This window comes from Phaenicophaeus curvirostris, chromosome 16 (genome assembly GCF_032191515.1).
Source record: "Phaenicophaeus curvirostris isolate KB17595 chromosome 16, BPBGC_Pcur_1.0, whole genome shotgun sequence".
NCBI lineage: Eukaryota > Metazoa > Chordata > Aves > Cuculiformes > Cuculidae > Phaenicophaeus > Phaenicophaeus curvirostris.
The window spans coordinates 16,354,522-16,371,399 of NC_091407.1; the positions used below are offsets into that span (position 1 = coordinate 16,354,522).

A 16,878-nucleotide genomic window follows, 5' to 3' on the forward strand; every position below is an offset into this window, starting at 1 on the left:
ACAGAAAGGATTCTCAGGCCCTGGCAGAGACTGCCCGGGCAGTGGTGGAATCCCCATCTCTGGAGGGGTTTAACAGACAGGCAGATGAGGTGCTCAGGGATCTGGTTCAGTTGGACTGGAAGATCTCCAAGGTCTTTTCCAATCAAACGATTCATCCTGGCCCTGAGGCAGCACAGGGAAGCAGGTGGGTTCCCCTATGGACGGGGGGAGCAGCGGTAGCTTCCGCCCCAGATGCAGCGCAGGCTCTGTAACCCTCACAGAGCAGAGGAGCTGCTCTTCTGCAGCAGCAGCGATTGTTCTCTGTATCACTGCTAACCACCAGGTTAAAGCCACGGTGCACCTGCCCCTCACCTTCCCTGACACTCCCCATCACACACTGGCCCTTGTGGTCCCAGCCTCAACCTCCACCACTCCCCAGCCAGGGCTGCCTGGAGCCACAAAACCCGATGTGCCAGGTCAGAGATCTGCTCCTGGAACCCCCCTCACTGCCGAGTGAGTGTTCAAACACCACCAAGGCCAGAAGGATCCTGAAGGCTCAGCCACTGGGCTCCCAGGCTCCCACTGCTCAGAGAACACAAGAAGGCACCAGCACCGAAGCTGGTGTCTTTTGAACCCCTCCAGGGCCGGTGATTTCAAACTGCTCCCTGGTGAGCCTGCTCCAATGCTTGACAACCCTTTCAGTAAAAGAAATTCCTCCTAATACTCAACCTAAATCTCCCCTGGCACCTCTTGTGCTGTCACTGGCAACCAGGGAGAGGAGACCAGCCCCCACCTCACCACAACCTCCTTTCCAGGAGCTGCAGAGAGCCATGAGGTCTCCCCTCAATCTCCTCCAGACTAAAAGCCCCAGGTCCCTCAGCTGCTCCTTATAACCCTTGTGCTCTAAACCCTGTCCCAGCTCCATTGCCCTTCTCTGGATGCGCTCCAGCATTTCCATGTCCTACTTGGAGTGAGGGGCCCAAAAGTGAGCTCGGGATTTGAGATGCAGCATCACCATCACCACCGAGTGCAGGGGAAGGATCACTGGATGCTGCCCCATCCACCCTCTGTCACATCTCACTGGCACTATCAGGCTTCTGTAAGCACCAAAATGCTGGTTTTCAGCAACTTCCATCTTGTAACATTTGAGGAGACTGCAAGTACGTCCTTAATGCCACCACAGCAGTTTGAGAGGCTTCAGAAACTGCCACCAGAACATTGTGTTACCAAGAAAGGTTTTATTCTTTTTGCCAGTAGCTTTGTTAATTGCACAAAAAAAAATCGTTTTGTTTTGCCATTTAAACATTTTCACACATCCTATTCTGAATGACAAACGTTAATTAAAAACAAGGCAAGAGAAAAAAAAAATTCACAACCTTAATTAACTATAGGATCTATCATCGAGGAAAAAGAAACTGCTTTTCTTACAAGCTTTTCACAAGTGTCACATTTTCTCTTTAAAAACGAGGGAAGTCAAAAAAAGCAATTTGCTAAAACAGAAATCCGCATAAAAAGGAACTTTACAGAATCGTCAACAATATTAAGACAACACTGACTAGCCAGTTTGATTGGAGCATCTCTCAATCCACAGCGTCCCCCCTTGCCCTCCCCCAACTCTCAGGCCTAGGAACAGATCAAGATTCATGTTCAGAGGCTACAGACATAAATACAAGAATCTGAGTGAGACGGACATGAGTCTGTCTCAAACAGCATCCACAACAGTCTGCTTTCTGCTATTCCCATCTTCCTTCCTTGTTTCGATTCTGCTTCAGAGCTCTCAGGTTCCTGCTCCTCCCTGGCGCATCTGGGACCGCTCTACTCCCACCTCCCATGCCGAGACGCTGCAGGCACTTTCCCAGGATAAACTACAGTGTTTAACTCGTCTGCATCTCCCACTCCCAGAGAAAGAATGATCTCCATTTTGACAACTACATTATTACTAGAAAACAATTATTACTCGCTGCCTGCAGCAGCGAGTTGCCTAACGTCTCCTCATCACAAATGCGGTTCTTGGAATTTGCTGTGAAACACACATCCCAGGACTTAAAAGCTCTGTTTGTATTCTTGCTCTATCCAGAGGCACCACAAAGTAAAAGAGAGGGAGATCCTTCACCATCTTTGCTCAGACCCATTCACCTTCCCACTGGCCCAAGAGAACTCGGCAGGGATTGGTCGGGGATGTTGCTGCACCCGTTTCGCTCTCAGCTGGACGTGGGACAGCACCTCCCTCTTCCTCTCAAAGGATTTCTTACACTAAAAACCTATGGTCTTACCTCCTGCCCCCCCAAAACTCCATTCTCCCCAAATGCCCTCAATATATGCTTCACACGAGGGATTTCTGAACTGCAGTGTGTTTAACCAAGGAGTTGGGATGCCAACAGCTGAATTCTTTCAGATGGGAAAGCACAAAAGTGTGAAAAGCAGGCTAATGGCTGGTTATACGGGGCTGTTACGTGTGCCTTTAGTATGAATATGTCTATGCAGGATGATGGCTGCGTTGCCAAAGAAAGACGGGTGCAGAGCTCGCATTGCTCACCTGCAGCACTGACAGAAGGGCAAGGAGATGCCTAATGGGTCGTCTATGACAAGACGTTCACCACAGAACAGATTGCATGACACAAGATCAGCCCACAAAGAATAGCGACCACAGGAGGCAAAATATCCCACAAAGGTGTTAGATGTCACGATGCCTAACGAGCATCTGATGCTTCCTCTGTTTCTCAGGAAGGTGCCCCTGAACCACGTGCTGCACAAAGCAGGATTGGTAAGAAATCTGAACCCATGGGGAAACTTCCCTACACAGCCACTAAGTTCCTAGCAAAATAAGACGGTGGGAGGGGCAGACCTCACTGGTGTAAAGGAACACAGTCTAATTTGAATTTGCTTTCTTTCCTTTCAGAATCCCAATCCAAGGGAGGAGATTGTGCCACCGAGAAGGGATTTTGGCCAATGAAGTTCCTTACTCACATTTTACTAACTCGTAAATCTAAATTGCAAGAACTCTCCTAAAAGGCTAATACAGAGAACAATGTCAAATGCACCCCAAACCATGCTCCGCATGTTTTCAGAGAGCCAAGCATCCTCGGCTATGGACACTGAGAACACCTCTGTTCTCCGGCCTTTGCAGTTCCAGCCCCACACCTCGACTGAAGCTCAGCAGTGGTCTCGGCCTCCCATTTTATTTCCTCACCCTTTTAGAGTTGGTATCTGGCCACAAGCGAAAAGTCTCACGCTGTGCTAGTGTTGCACCCAGAGTAGTCATGCTAAGAACACGTATGGAAAACCTGACACATATAAAGATCACTCATTGGTACACAAAATATCCTTGTGAGGTGTGTAATCATTGCCCATCTTCAAAGATGGGCAAACAGGCTAAAAGATACAATAACCATGCAAAGGCCAGAGAGAGAGCTGGAAAGGAGCTCAGGGTCCTCAGTCTATCGGCTCTATGATCATCATTCTCCTCTCCTTCAGATTCACCATTCTGCTTGTGACACCTACAATCCAAGACACCTTTGTGATCAAGAGCCAAAATCAAAAGAAGCAAGAAGTAAAGTAACATAAGCCTGAGGTTTGTTCCTTCCCCAAACAGACTCTCTGGCCCACTTTTAGGTTCTGTGCTTCTCTTGCAGTTGCCTCTGCAAATGAGTCTGTCTCCAGGACTGTTTGTGGGGCGGGCAGCTGCCATTAGCCTTTTAGGAGGCTCATCTCCACTGATATCCTCTCATTCTCAGTAAGGTTCGTGTTCCCTAAGCTATAGTCTGTACAGGGGAAGACATGGATGTGATCTGTTCTTCTTAACAGTATGAGGAATTCCTCCATCAAGGTGCTGGGGAGGTGAAAGTTTAAAAAAACAGAATCAAGACAATGTTGCATGTGACCCCGTTTTACCTTCTGGAAGTGCCTTTCTCCTCCATGGGAGGCGCTTTTTCTCTTACAGTGGCCGGTTAACATGAATGCTCCTCACCTCACTTGGGAACAGGGACTTTAGTGATATTTGTGGGAAGATGGGATGGATGTCACCTGTGCCCTTGATGTACAGAGTCCAACACACACATTATTTCACAGCAAAAGGAGAAAACAGATCGTTAGAAACAGCATCTTGGACAAGCATACAAATAGGAAAATAAAAGCAGCCAAGCAGCAGATTTCTGGCAGAGTTGCCTCAGAGCTCCTGAACAAGCCGCCACTGTTCTGTTCCATGACCGTCAGTGCGTGGCATGGATTTTTCTAATTAAACTGCAACAATCCGAGCCCCCTCCACCCCCCCTTCTGCCATCAGGGGAAGGCTCACCGCAGCAGCTGCCTCCGCGGCAGATCTCAAAGTCTGTGTATAAAAGGAAATGGAGAGACAGAGATGGACTGGTCCAGAGTTAAAACCCAGTATCATAATAATATTAATCAATAATCATAGTATTAACAGTAAGAACGGTGCAGCCTAGTGGATGTAGGCCCTGTACACTGCAGACATGTCGTTGTCTGATTGGTCCAATGCTTTTGCTCGTTTATAGACCTAGAGAAGAGAAATTAGAAAAGGATCAGCATCTGCTCCTGTGTGAAGCCTTTCTCTAGCAGAAAAATTACTTCACTGACCACTGCAAACAGGGAACTGCAAGTAATGAGACAGAGCAGATCAGAACGCACCAGATCTCATTGAGGCCATCTGTGTTTACCACTAAGCGCTTCTACAATCAAAATAAATCCAATTCCATCCTAGTCAGATTTATTTCAATCGCCATTCCCCTGTCTTAGAGATGACTTAATTGTTAGACATATCGTCTCTTGCTGACAAACAGCTCTACTGAAGCAATGCTGAGTAACATCTCTGAACAACTCTTACCTCGTTGGCAGCAGCTGCCATGGGAGTTGGGTGGTTGACAGAATCACCCAGTGCAATAGCTAATCTAAGATCCTTCTGAATGTATTTCAGGTAGAAATCAGGTTTAAAGTTTCCTTGCAAGATATCTGTCAAGAGGAATGCATGCAAAAATTAAACGTTACAAAAAGCAAATCAAGCCTGCACTGCAAGGGCATGCAATTCAGTCTTCCCTGAACACCAAGAAAACTGCTTTTAGCTCTTCTACTTCTCTGCTCTCCATCTTCATCCAGCCACAGCAAAGAGTGTCACTACTGCCCACTGACAAAGCGAGTTTGGATTTCTAAGCAGCCTGCCCTCCGTTTCACTTATCACTCTGCCCCAACACAATCCTCACTGTGAACTCAAGTCCAAGCAGACTATAGATAATGCAGAGCATGAGGAGTATTCCCAGAAGCCCTAGCTATAAAGGAGAAGGAATGGAACTAAGCTCTTCATCTCCAGAACGCCTAAAATACTTAGAATCCCTGAAGGCTGGTGAAGATGGGACAGTTATTTTCTCCCTTCTGCCATTATCTGAAATGCTGCTAGGTTATGGCAAATGTCCTATAATAAAATAACGTAAAAGAACATTACTTTGGCACTTCTGGTCCAGGAAGATGCTGGCAAGTTGTCCCTGATTGAGGATATCCAGAAGGGTCTGCTGGGACTGGCCAGTCACTTGAGCCAAAGTCAGTCCTTCTGCTATCGTTGCCATGAAGCTGCCTTGGACCATGTTCACAATCAGCATCATCTTGGCAGCATTGCCTACTTCACCTAGGAGTGAAACACACCATTCAGCATTTCTCCACAAAAGACAAAGCAGCCTCGCTCCCCGGCCCCGGACAGTATCACTGCTACTAAACTTGCCACACTGAGCACGTGGCAGCTCTCCCTTCCCCTGATATCCTCCGGTAAACTTACCTGTTTTCCAAGCACTCAATGGAAGGGAGAAACCATACCAAAATACAACTTAAAATGAAAAGCAACACGGATCTTCCAAAATGAGCCAGTATTTAAAAAAGAAAACTGAGGCTGAAGCCTCTGAAATTGGTCAAGTTTCAGAAGAGTTTCCCATACTGCCCAAGGGAACAAGAAACAGAACACGCATCTCTGACTCCTTGCTGGAATTCCCAGTCCTTGCACTAAGAAACTGCAAGGAGGCCCTTCATGTTCCAGTTACCTAGAAAAAAAGAGGTCTTGCCCATCGCTTGGAAGCAGCTACTGCAGTCCTCATATAAGCCCCTGTCGCCAGCTGCCAGGATCACAAGCATCCCATCGTTAGAGAGCTGCTGATTTCCCGAGACCGGTGCTTCCAAAAAGCGACCACCTCGGGACACGATCACCTGGAAAGAGAGCACGTGTGGTCAGCTGTGCATGAACAGCACGCACCGAGGCTGAGCAGGCAGCGCAGCTCAGACATACAAAGAGAGGAAAGCAGGAGCATTGCAGTAACCATCCTGCAAAAGGTGCTCAAGACCAAAAGTTGCGCTCACGCTCCAGCAACATTATTTGGCACCCGTTACCAGTGTGCACGTTTTAAAGAGCTGAACTGACAGGTGTTTGTGGTTGCACCCTGTAAAAGCTAAAGAAACAGCACTGAAGTTGTACACGTGGTGTAGGAATCTCAGAAGACTGACTGTTAGGATATTTTCCCCTAACAGGAAAGGCCTTTGACAGTTCTCTTCAGCCAGAGGTTTACTAACACATAGGACTCTTCATTCTCCAAATTCCTATTACGCATCACCAATGTCTGCTTAGAACTTCACCAGAATAAGCTCCCCTTCCTCATGCAATGCCTCACACTGCCTTGAGGGCACAGCATGATAACCCAGGCACCAAAGAGGAAATCAAAGATACCATATCAGAAATAATCAGAATGCTGCTACAGAAATCCTCTCTACAATACTATTTCTACAGAACAAAACATGAAGACCTCCTTTTTCCCCAGCTAGATCATTTACAATACTGAGATTGTGCACTTTATCAACTGAAGGACAGTTATTAATCCAGACAGTGCTTTCTCCTCCGGTTTGCTACAGAATTCCAAGCTGGCTATATAATTCTTAAGGGATCGACACTTGGCGGGCTGTTTGCACCAGTGCCAGTTAACAGCCCTGCCAAACCTACAGGCTTTGTGGTTATCACCAGAGCACATCTCGCCCAACTTCATTTGCTGGTCAAGATTTGATAGTTTATTTTGTCTTATTTGCCTGGGACTTGACCGTTGACCGTCACCCAAAAGAAGCCCCCAAATCCTCAGAAACGTTTACATTATCAACAGCTTCATGCCTGAAGCAACAAGAACTGCAGTACTGTTGCTGCAGCACAGAGGTTAGAAGTTCAGTTCAATGCGATTACCTGGGCCAGCTCTGTGACTGTATCTGCATCCACAGTGGACATATCCACGTAACACTTCCCTGGGCGAATGCCCTGCAACACTCCACTCGGACCAAGCACCAGCTGTGGGGAACAGGAGAGCGGTAAAGCAATAGGGTGTCTGCAAAGAAACTCCAACCCTGCAGGACAGCAGCTCAAATGAGCCCAGCACTGCCATGGCAGACACCCAGAGGGACACCAAACCCCCTGCCCCCCACCATGGTTTATGATTTTAAAAGGATGACGTTTGCCGGGACATGTATTTTTACACTGCTGCATCAGCCAGCACCTACGACGACTCAGGCTACCGTGTTCAGTAGGAATGAGAACTGGCTTCCGGTGACTGTATCTTGTACGCTGGCTAGTGGAGGAAAAATAAGAGCTAATCCTTACATCCTTTGCTGCTTTTGGATCTGATACACAGGCAAAGGTGATGTCACAGGTGGAGACAACTTCAGCAGGGGTTCTTCCCAGCCGTGCCCCCTCCTGGATGAACAAATCACACTGCAAAAGTCACAAATCCAAACATAAGAAAAAATAAGTACAGAGCAAACAGATTATCTAGCATCTCGCTGAAACAAACACTGCTGCTGGACCCAAATCAAACCAAGTCAGGCACGGCAACTACACAGCAACCAAGTTGTCTGCTGCAGGCCTATCCCTAACAAGGGGCTCTTTTCTAAAAGCCCAAGTGAAGAACTTCAAAAGAAAGACACAGAAAAAGAAAACGCTTATGGTTAAATACTAAGAGATTGAATCTTGTGGGGTTTGTAGGAGAGATGAGGGGGGAAGAAAAACCCAACCTGTAAACAGACAAAGCAAAAGATGCTACTGGACAGTGAACAAGAACAAGCACAGCCCAGACTGACATGTTTTAGTGGGCTGTTGCTTCAAAATCTTAGCTCCTTACCCTATCACCTCATACTATCCATGTTTTGCAGTTTAAAAAATCACGTAATCCCTTTTAACAAACTAACACAGTGCCCTTCTCACCTTTGATATTCTACAATATCACAAGTACCTCATGTCCCCCCGTTACCTACTTTTCCTCCTCAACTACACAGAACAATGCTGGCTACAATAGGAGTGTACTATAAGCTCCACTTTCACTCTGAATACACCTATAAAATCTTTCTCATCCTGGCCTTAGGACATAGCAGGTTTTCAATAAAGCCTTTGCTACTGCAACATGAACAGCATGATGGACGTGCAGATGAAGCTGTGGTCAAGCAGCGCACCTTACCGCACCACTGCTAAGATCAGCTCCACAGGAGCTGGTCTTTATGCCAAGCTCCTTCACACAATGATTCCACCACTTCCACCGGCAGCATTTCCTGAAGCACTCTACCTTGCATTCCTCAACTCAAACACAGCTGTAGTTTTTCTGGTTACTCTCTAATCTCATTCAAAATGCCAGCATGGTGGGGGCTGTTCACGTAAGAGTGACCATACTAAGACTACAAGCTCTAGTATCTACCCAAAAGTGGCCACCAACACGCACCTACGAAATAATTACAGAACAGGGCAGCAAGCGGATACTCATGTTTATGTGGCACCCTCTCCCAGGCCCCACCAACTGGTGACTCCAGGCCTCCCTGAGCTAGGGATGGTAACATGTTTAGGAAAGGTTAAGCATCACCTGTACCTTAAGCACATGCTTACCTTCTCAGCAGTCCGGTTCCAGACAGTGACAGTGTGACCCATCTTCAGTAAGTTGGAGACAATGCCACTTCCCATCAGACCAAGTCCCAGAAATCCTATCCTGAGTAGGAGAGAAAAACATTAACAGAACAGAAAGCAATTGGTGTCAGCTTCTCATGGTCTTGGAAATTATGAAAAGCAAACCCTGGAGCATCACCAGCAGAAAAATCCCAAAAGCACAAAACCAAACAACTTCCACTGTGGTCATAGCTAGAAGAGGATTTTTAAGCCACCCATTCCAAATGCATAGAGAGACTGAGCTTTAAAAGCAAGACAGAATTTATTTAGCTAACTAAGCATCCCTAACAATTTCATAGAATCATGGAATGCTTTGGGTTGGAAAGGACCTTAAAGCACATCCAGTTCCAACCCCCTGCTCAACCCCCAGCCTGGCCTTAAACATCTCCAGGGGTGGCACAGCCACCACTAATCTGGGTAACCAGGCCCAGGGCCTCCCCACTCTCACAGCAAGACATTTCTCCCAAAAATCTCATTTCCATCTCCCCTCTTTCAGCTTAAAAATGTTCCCCCTCATCCAATCCCTGCACTCCCTGATCAAGAGCCTTCAGTCTGCTTCACAAGACTACCAAAACATTAAAGGTTTGGGCAGCCTCATTTTGTTTATCTGTTTTGCGAGGTTGGTTTGTTTGCTTTGTTTTATTAAAATTGCTGCTCTTGTGCTTTCTGTTGCCAGACACAGCCTTATTGAAGAGAATGGGAACAATCAGAGATCAGAAAGTGCTTCTCTATTAGTCTTCTGATTTTTAAACCGAGTCACATGCACAACTTGCTTATAGCGTTGAGTGACACATTGCAACCTTATTTTAATAAACACCAGCAAGGGCTACTAGGCTAAGGATCACACACAGACCAAAGACCTCATCCCTGCTCTACAGCTGTAAATCTGGACAGATACAGAAAGAAAGGATGTAACAGGCCACTACAGGTTACCACAAGTGATAACACCACAGTCCCAGGTAGCAGCTGCCTGCCCTCATTTGCCCCTATCAAATCTGGCAAGAGTTTTGCTCGCCCCTTTCAAGAAAAAGGAAACACTAACAAGTTTCTGCAACAGAAATTCCTCTGCAGTCCTTGCCGCTAGGATCCTTTTAGCCATCATGCAGCTGGCTTTATCTCAAACCCATAGTTCTTGTAGGAGATCCTGAAGTGTTCAGTCACACATCTGACTGAACTTCACGTCAAAATGTGCCTGGCCATTCCCAGATAATTCTTCCGAAACAGTCACGCCACACACTGTGGCTTTCGCAAGCCACCTGCACTCCCTCAGCTACCCACGCTGCCTTTTGTTAGAGCAAACTGACAGGACAGATCAAGTCACTATAGGCTCCTGAAACAGCTCAAACATGATCCACCTAGTTTCAAGCCTCTAAAACAGAGATACTATTTCTCTCCCAACCCGCCTCTGAGCGACGCTTTCCTGAGAGACTGTTTTACCTGAACAGCTTCATCGTAATTTTGGTTCCCCTGCAGTACAGTTGAGAACTGACATCCCATGAGAACGACCCCAACGGCAAAGAGCAGGCTGCGGCCTGAACTCAATTTGAACAGAGCGGAAGTTACAGAGTGAAACAGGAAGCTCAAGTTAGGCTCCTCTCACTCTAGAAAGGAGAAGGGGGACGTTAGAAGAAACCAGAAAGCTCATGTGTTACACAGCAAAGCTCTTGTGCTGCGAGAACACGCCTCCCTCTTCCTCTTGTCTTCTACATGCACAAGAGAGTGATTAAATAACGCCAGTTAACTGCCAGGCACTACTGGAGAAAGATACCCTTTTATCTTCCTGCCTCACACAGCTCTGAGCAGCAGCATTTCGGAACGTTCTGCAGTGTGTCCGACAGGAAAATGTCAATTGCAGAAAAGCCTTGGATTACAAACATATCCAGGCCAGACGTTATTCTGCATTTTCCTACTGTACAGCCCGTTTGGTTTGAGCTGCCTACCTCCCTCCCTGCCCCCTAGATGAGTCTCACACAAGGACAGAGATTTGTAGTTAGAGGGAAATGTTAGGTTTATTTATTCTCAGTGACAAGCTGGATAATGGCTGCATGTATGAGCTGGGGAGAAGAAAAAGGAAGGGAAATGGCTGAAGTGCGTTGGAGATCTTACTTTTTGTCTGTAGGCGTGATACTGCCATTGACGGCTGTGCTGTCTGCTGCCTGGATGGAGGTGGATCCTGTTTCCTGGGGGGCGGGGATGGAGGGGGAAGAGGGAAAAAAAAAATAGAGTGCACAGCTCTGGAGGAACCGCAAGTCCTCATGACAATACGGAAAATCCATCAAAACCAAGAGCTGCCTTACCTCTTCACAAACCTTCAGCTTCTTTGTGATGGCTTGATAGCAGACAGCTGGCTGTACGGACAAGACAGAGCATTCAAGGGAAAACAGTGTTGATTTGCTCCGCTGAGCAAACAGACCGTATCCTCGTTGCACAGAAATAAACAAGTTCACCCACCCACCACAATCTGCAAAGCAAGGAAGCTCTCGGGCTTCCCTCAGTGGCAGAAAATAAAAACAAAAGCCTTCCTTTCCCATCCTACCCCAGCGACTCAGCCCATCTTCTAATACAGGTACTGCAAGCTCCTTCCTGTAGCTCACACAAGAGCCTCGTCCACAGGCAAGGATCCACGGTAACTCTACTCTAACATCTGGCCCAAAGAAAGCAGCTGTCTCGAGCCCGCCCCAGAGCGCCCTGCCTCACATCTATGCTCAGTACATCAATGCAGCTGCAGAAGCAAAACCTTGTTGACATGAGAAGACACGTGGCTTTCAACAAACGTTAAAGTGAAGGCTGCTCCTTCCCATGCTGCTTATTGTGAGCTTGTCTAGATTAAACTGTTAGCTGCTTCTAATCCTTCCGGCTCTGCCTAGATCCTCAGTTAGACATAAATCCTTTTTCATTTAATGTGATCCTTCCTTTTCCTCCCAATGTTCACTGTTGAAGACAGAATCCTGAGAGGCTTCTGAATCTCAGGAGATAAACTGGCTGTATTTCACATGGAGCTTTTCTAGTCCTGGAAACTCTCCTGCCATATTCAGTTAATTGACAAGTTAATCCAGATGAACGAACTGGTAGAACAACCAAAGACAACCAAATAACAGGGTTTTTTAAACAGAAAACCAGACTTTTCTACCTCTCAGTGTTCAATCTACAGCATTTACTACAACAGATGAGTCAAATCCTGGCGCTAGATAATCTTTAATTACTTAAACTACTCACTGTACTCAATGCTAAATCATTGTAAACTTTCAGGTTAGGAAGTAATTGAACTGCAGATCGCACGTAAGAATCTAATTGTTGCTAGCCCTCAAAGAACAGAATTCCAGAGCTCTTTACAGATCCTCATTGTGCTTAGTCCCAAAGGGCAGGATGCCAGGCTAGAAAGACCTGCAGAAATGATCCTGTCTGACAAATCCTCACCTTCTCTGTCTGGCTCAGCAGGAAGTGATGAAAGTGTGGATCACTGTCCTTCACAGGCTACAAAGAGAGAAAGCACAGGCTCAGAAACGTTCCCAGAGAGACACTGAGCAACCACAGCACAACTCCCTTGTTCTCCCAAGCTGGACAAGAACAACAGCTTAAGGTGGAAAACAAAATGTACCCGCTGTATCACATAGCCTGGTTCCATCAAGCAGGTTTCATTGTGTTTCATTCTCAAAAACAAAGACATTCAAGTCAAATTCCTCTTTTTTTGACATCTGTAGGAATACCAGAGATTATGAGCAAGATGCACATGGGAGGAAAAGATGTCATATTCTGCTTCCTCCTCTTCCCAAGGGAATGAAAACCCTTATATTCCAGCTTCCAAGGAACTCCTTACATCCACATTCTGGGAATTGGCTGGAGATTACACCATGCACTATCACGTTAGGCAAACCCTGCTAATTAATATTAACAGCATCAAGGACTGTAGGCCCAGGTATCTTATATCTCACCTCCCTGACGAGCATCACGGGCACGCACCTACAGTCATGCTGCTCTTACTCTGCTTTATTGATCACTTATACACAAAAACAAAAGGTCTCCAAAAGCCGCTTATGAGGGAAATCCAATTAAATGACCCCATACAACAGTATCCAGACAGGGACAGACTATCCACATCACCTCCTCCAGTTCTGGGAAGCCAGTCCCAGAAATACTTTTAAAACAAAGTGCAAAAATGAGTGCGGCAAGTTAAGTGTGAATGTGCAAATGCTTCCACTTCTCACTGTGAGACTGAAATCTCACTTCCCAGGGTACTTCTAAATCGTATTGTCTAGCTTTCTTACAATACTGAAAGACAGAACGAGAGCGTCTTATTTTGTTCCTACAGGAGGAAGAGAAGATGCCACTATTTTACAGCCCAGACAAATGGTTACAGATTTCATTCCACAAACTCAGTTCCTAAATCACATATGCTGTGAAGTTTCTCACCTCACTGACTCCTGGTGGCCACTTAAATCCAGCCACTGTTCCAGTCATCACTCTCTTCACTGTACTTGATTCTGGAATTGTGAGGTCCTGAGGAGACAGAAGGAGGATCAGAAAGAGTTTACAGCCCATCTCAGTGGCTGGCCACAGCACGTCGAGCATACAAACACACATAGAGAGTTCTGAAAAGCACTACAAATAGCTTCTGTTTCAAATGCCTTTCCACGAGTGTTGACATTTAAACACACAATGCATTAACAACACAGGTGAGGTGAAGAAAACAAACTGCCAACGAAGGAATTCAGTACAATTATTGGTTCTGGAGAATCCATTCTTCAAATGCAAGAGCGATCACTGGACTTGTGTAACCACACAATGAGCAGAGAAGCAAAGACAAACACGTGACCCGGCATTTTCCTCTGCTGGATGCAAAAAGCTAAACAAATGGGTGAGGAACATCACCACAGTCAGGAGTCTGAGATGTTCTAATCCTCCCCTGTCATAAAAAAGGAGCCTACCTGTTAACAGGAGAACCCTCAAAACATGAGGGTAACAGTCACATCTGCTCAAGTTTGTAAAACCCATGAGACAGGAACTGCCCCGTTCACTGAACAGGTCCCAGTTTGTAATGCCACAATAATATTTAATGCATCGGGGGTTTTATTGTCCAAGAGATTAAAATTTGTCTTTCGTACTTCCCCATTATATACAGGTTAAAATCCATCTTTATGCTAAAGGTCACAGACACACAGGTCGTTATGGTGTATGAGGAGAACAGGCAGGATTTCTGCACAGCGTGTTATCTGCCTGAAATGGAATCACATTATCTCCCCTCCCAATTACTTCCTGAAAATGCACAATATACCTTAGTGTCCAGGGAGAAACACAGGAGAAAAGTACTGTTTGCAAAAAAGGCAAGAGTGAGACCCAGAGGTAACCCAGACTGATGCATCTGTTAGCAGGAACAATTTAGACATCAGTCTCCAGCCTTAACGTGTCTAGGGAGAGCCTTGCACACTAAAATTCTCTCCAAGAGACCACACTGCTCTTTCAGCTGGTAAGGCATGGATGAAAACTACTCTGATACCTACAAAGTCACACTGGTCCTTCAAAAATATGCATGGATGCTTAAAAGTGAAGGTATATGTGAATGATCCTGAATGCCGGAGGAGCATTTCTAGACAGAGCACACCTCAGCAACAACTGGATTCTGGAATTTCATGCATCCTTATTACTTGGGAAGCCAGAATTTGGACTGTGATGGAGCAAAAAAGCCCAAATCCCAACACTGCAGTAATTCCGGACAGCAACATAAATGTTTTCTACCCTTGGGCTAGGAACGTGGGGAAATTATGAGAACCAGGCAAGAAGATGACCATTTTTTTATATTATTTCACAGACTGAAAAACAATATTAAGGCAGTGCTGTTATATTTTCATGACCTTTTCTTTGATCGTTAGTATCTTACGTTGGCTATGAGCCTGCTGTCCTACATTAGCCTGCTTATTGTCATGTCTGTGACCAGGCATTTTTCACAGAGCTGGCCACCTCTTTGTGCTAAGCTATTTAAAATCACTCCGCTTGCAATTTGCCAGGAAAATAATTTCTACCACCACAATTGACTCACTCAAAGTGCTCTGATGCCCTAAGATAGCTAATACGATAAAATCTAAGCAGGCAACACATCAGCACGATCAGAATTCTCCCAGCCATTAGTTTTGATCCATTTCTGAGCGAATCTAACTCAAAGACACAAAAGCATTTTGCAAGAGGAAAAAAAAAAAGGCCCCATAGTTTACTGTAACAGAAATACGTGAAGATACAACGTGCTCATAGCAAGACACTTGGAAAGGTGAAAGTATGTTGCCAGCAAAGTGTTTTCCTGCACCAGTTAAGACGTGAGTTCTGTAATCATTAGTAAGATTTCACAGATATGAATCCATTCCTCCCGTCCTCTGACAAAAGGAGAAACTAACGGGCTCTGTCGTACAGCCCGATGTAACAGAAGTTGGCTCAAAAAAAGCTGGTATTTCCTCCACAGCCATTACCTAGGATGATCAGCTTCAATTTACTACATCAAGAAAACATGAGCTGTTCAGCCAGCGAAGGCAAATCCATTCACAGTTTCGGAGATCAAAGGCTTCCATCCTGAAGTGCACTGAAAGCAAAGACTGAAGTACAGCACAACGCGATCCCTTCAAAGCGCAGGTGAGCAAGCTCGCTGCCACATGGTGTATCAGCTGAAGTCTCCCAGCAGTCTTCAGGTGTCATCTCCGAAGGAGCAGTTGTGTTGTAATAATCCACTGAAATAAGTATCTTTTTGGAAAAGGAAGATCCAGACCACAACAGCAAGTTCCACAAGGAAAGGAACTCTAGATGAGGGCAGACAAAGTATTGGTGGCTATCGTTGCTGCCACAACATCCAGAAATAACAGAGAAGTAATGGAGATAAAATAATAATGCTCCAAGTTTGGACCTTTATAATGGAGGATGGAAATACGTCCTATAGCATAGAAGCTGAAATGAATACGAATGATTCTTCTGGTGGATTTCCCAGGCTACAAGAGTTTCTTCTTTAAGCCCTAGCCCTTAAGAATACACCACCCTCTGTAAGGACCAAGGGTGAAGTTGAGCGACTGCTACTCACTTAATCATACAAAGCAGATGAGATGGGAGAAGTCAGGAATCAGATGAAGACCCACCACTCTTCACTAACCCTTCCCACAGAAACTGAACTTGAGGGATGGCAAGATGAAAGGTGGAGTCTCATGATACAGCTCTCAAAGCCCTCTCAAAGATACAAATAGAGCCACCCAAAATAACTAACTGGGAAGAGTTACAGGAAGAATCAACAATATCTCTGCCAAAGATATTAAGCAGCCAAATGGTCTGGAGTAATGTGGACAAGCTTAAAAAACCTGACACTGAACTGACTCTTCCTGCTGTTAACCAAGGTGCCAGTCAACCCTAGAGTCCATCTGCAAAGTCCACAGGGCACTGGCAGACATGCACAACACAAACCTTCTCGTCCTTGGGTGGGCGCCCCCGCTTTCGGGGGCTCTGATCCTGGGCTCTTTTCAAAGGTGATTTTGATCCTCTCTCTGACGATACAGAAGAGACCCTCTTTTTGCCTTCCCCTGTGCCCTTCTTCAACTTCCCTTCAGACAAACTGGCTTTACGTTTCTCTTCACCAGCAGATTGCTTGCCTCTTTCTTCACTGGAATTACACCGGTTCTTCTCTTCGTTGGAGTTATGGGAAGACGCCTGAGAGATTACAGAATAGAAGATGGTAAGGAAAGAAGAGAAGAGCTGGAATGATTTTCATGCAAAACCAAGGATGTGAAGGACCCTGTGCTGATTACTATCACGCAAAACAACAGCACAGTCACTTGAAAACTAGGTATTTGTTAGCCCTTTGAAGACTGTGAGGGAAGTTCCGGGTTAGTTCTCCTGCAAAAACACAGCAGTTTAAGTAAGCAAGTAATGAAACGGGCCACTTGAAGACTTGCTGGGAGCGCATGCAAGTATATGCACTTCCA

The 16,878-nt window shown here is 45.8% G+C and overlaps 1 protein-coding gene across 3 annotated transcripts in view; it reads right to left on the reverse strand.

Moving 5' to 3' along the window:
* Positions 1 to 1,197: 1,197 nt before the first annotated feature.
* GLYR1 (glyoxylate reductase 1 homolog) overlaps positions 1,198 to 16,878 on the reverse strand; it is a 28,047-nt gene continuing 12,366 nt past the window's right edge. Inside the window, exons 5-16 of one of the 3 annotated variants that reach the window (XM_069870161.1) lie at positions 16,361 to 16,603; positions 13,343 to 13,429; positions 12,350 to 12,406; positions 11,230 to 11,280; positions 11,039 to 11,112; positions 8,876 to 8,975; positions 7,607 to 7,717; positions 7,196 to 7,297; positions 6,018 to 6,180; positions 5,432 to 5,611; positions 4,820 to 4,944; positions 1,198 to 4,492 (exon numbers count right to left, since the gene is read on the reverse strand). In XM_069870161.1, coding sequence (XP_069726262.1) covers positions 4,418 to 4,492; positions 4,820 to 4,944; positions 5,432 to 5,611; positions 6,018 to 6,180; positions 7,196 to 7,297; positions 7,607 to 7,717; positions 8,876 to 8,975; positions 11,039 to 11,112; positions 11,230 to 11,280; positions 12,350 to 12,406; positions 13,343 to 13,429; positions 16,361 to 16,603 — 1,368 coding nt within the window. In that variant the 3' untranslated portion in view covers positions 1,198 to 4,417. Of the gene's footprint in view, positions 4,493 to 4,819; positions 4,945 to 5,431; positions 5,612 to 6,017; positions 6,181 to 7,195; positions 7,298 to 7,604; positions 7,718 to 8,875; positions 8,976 to 11,038; positions 11,113 to 11,229; positions 11,281 to 12,349; positions 12,407 to 13,342; positions 13,430 to 16,360; positions 16,604 to 16,878 lie in introns of all 3 variants that reach the window. The other 2 variants (XM_069870162.1, XM_069870163.1) reach the window with 2 other exon arrangements.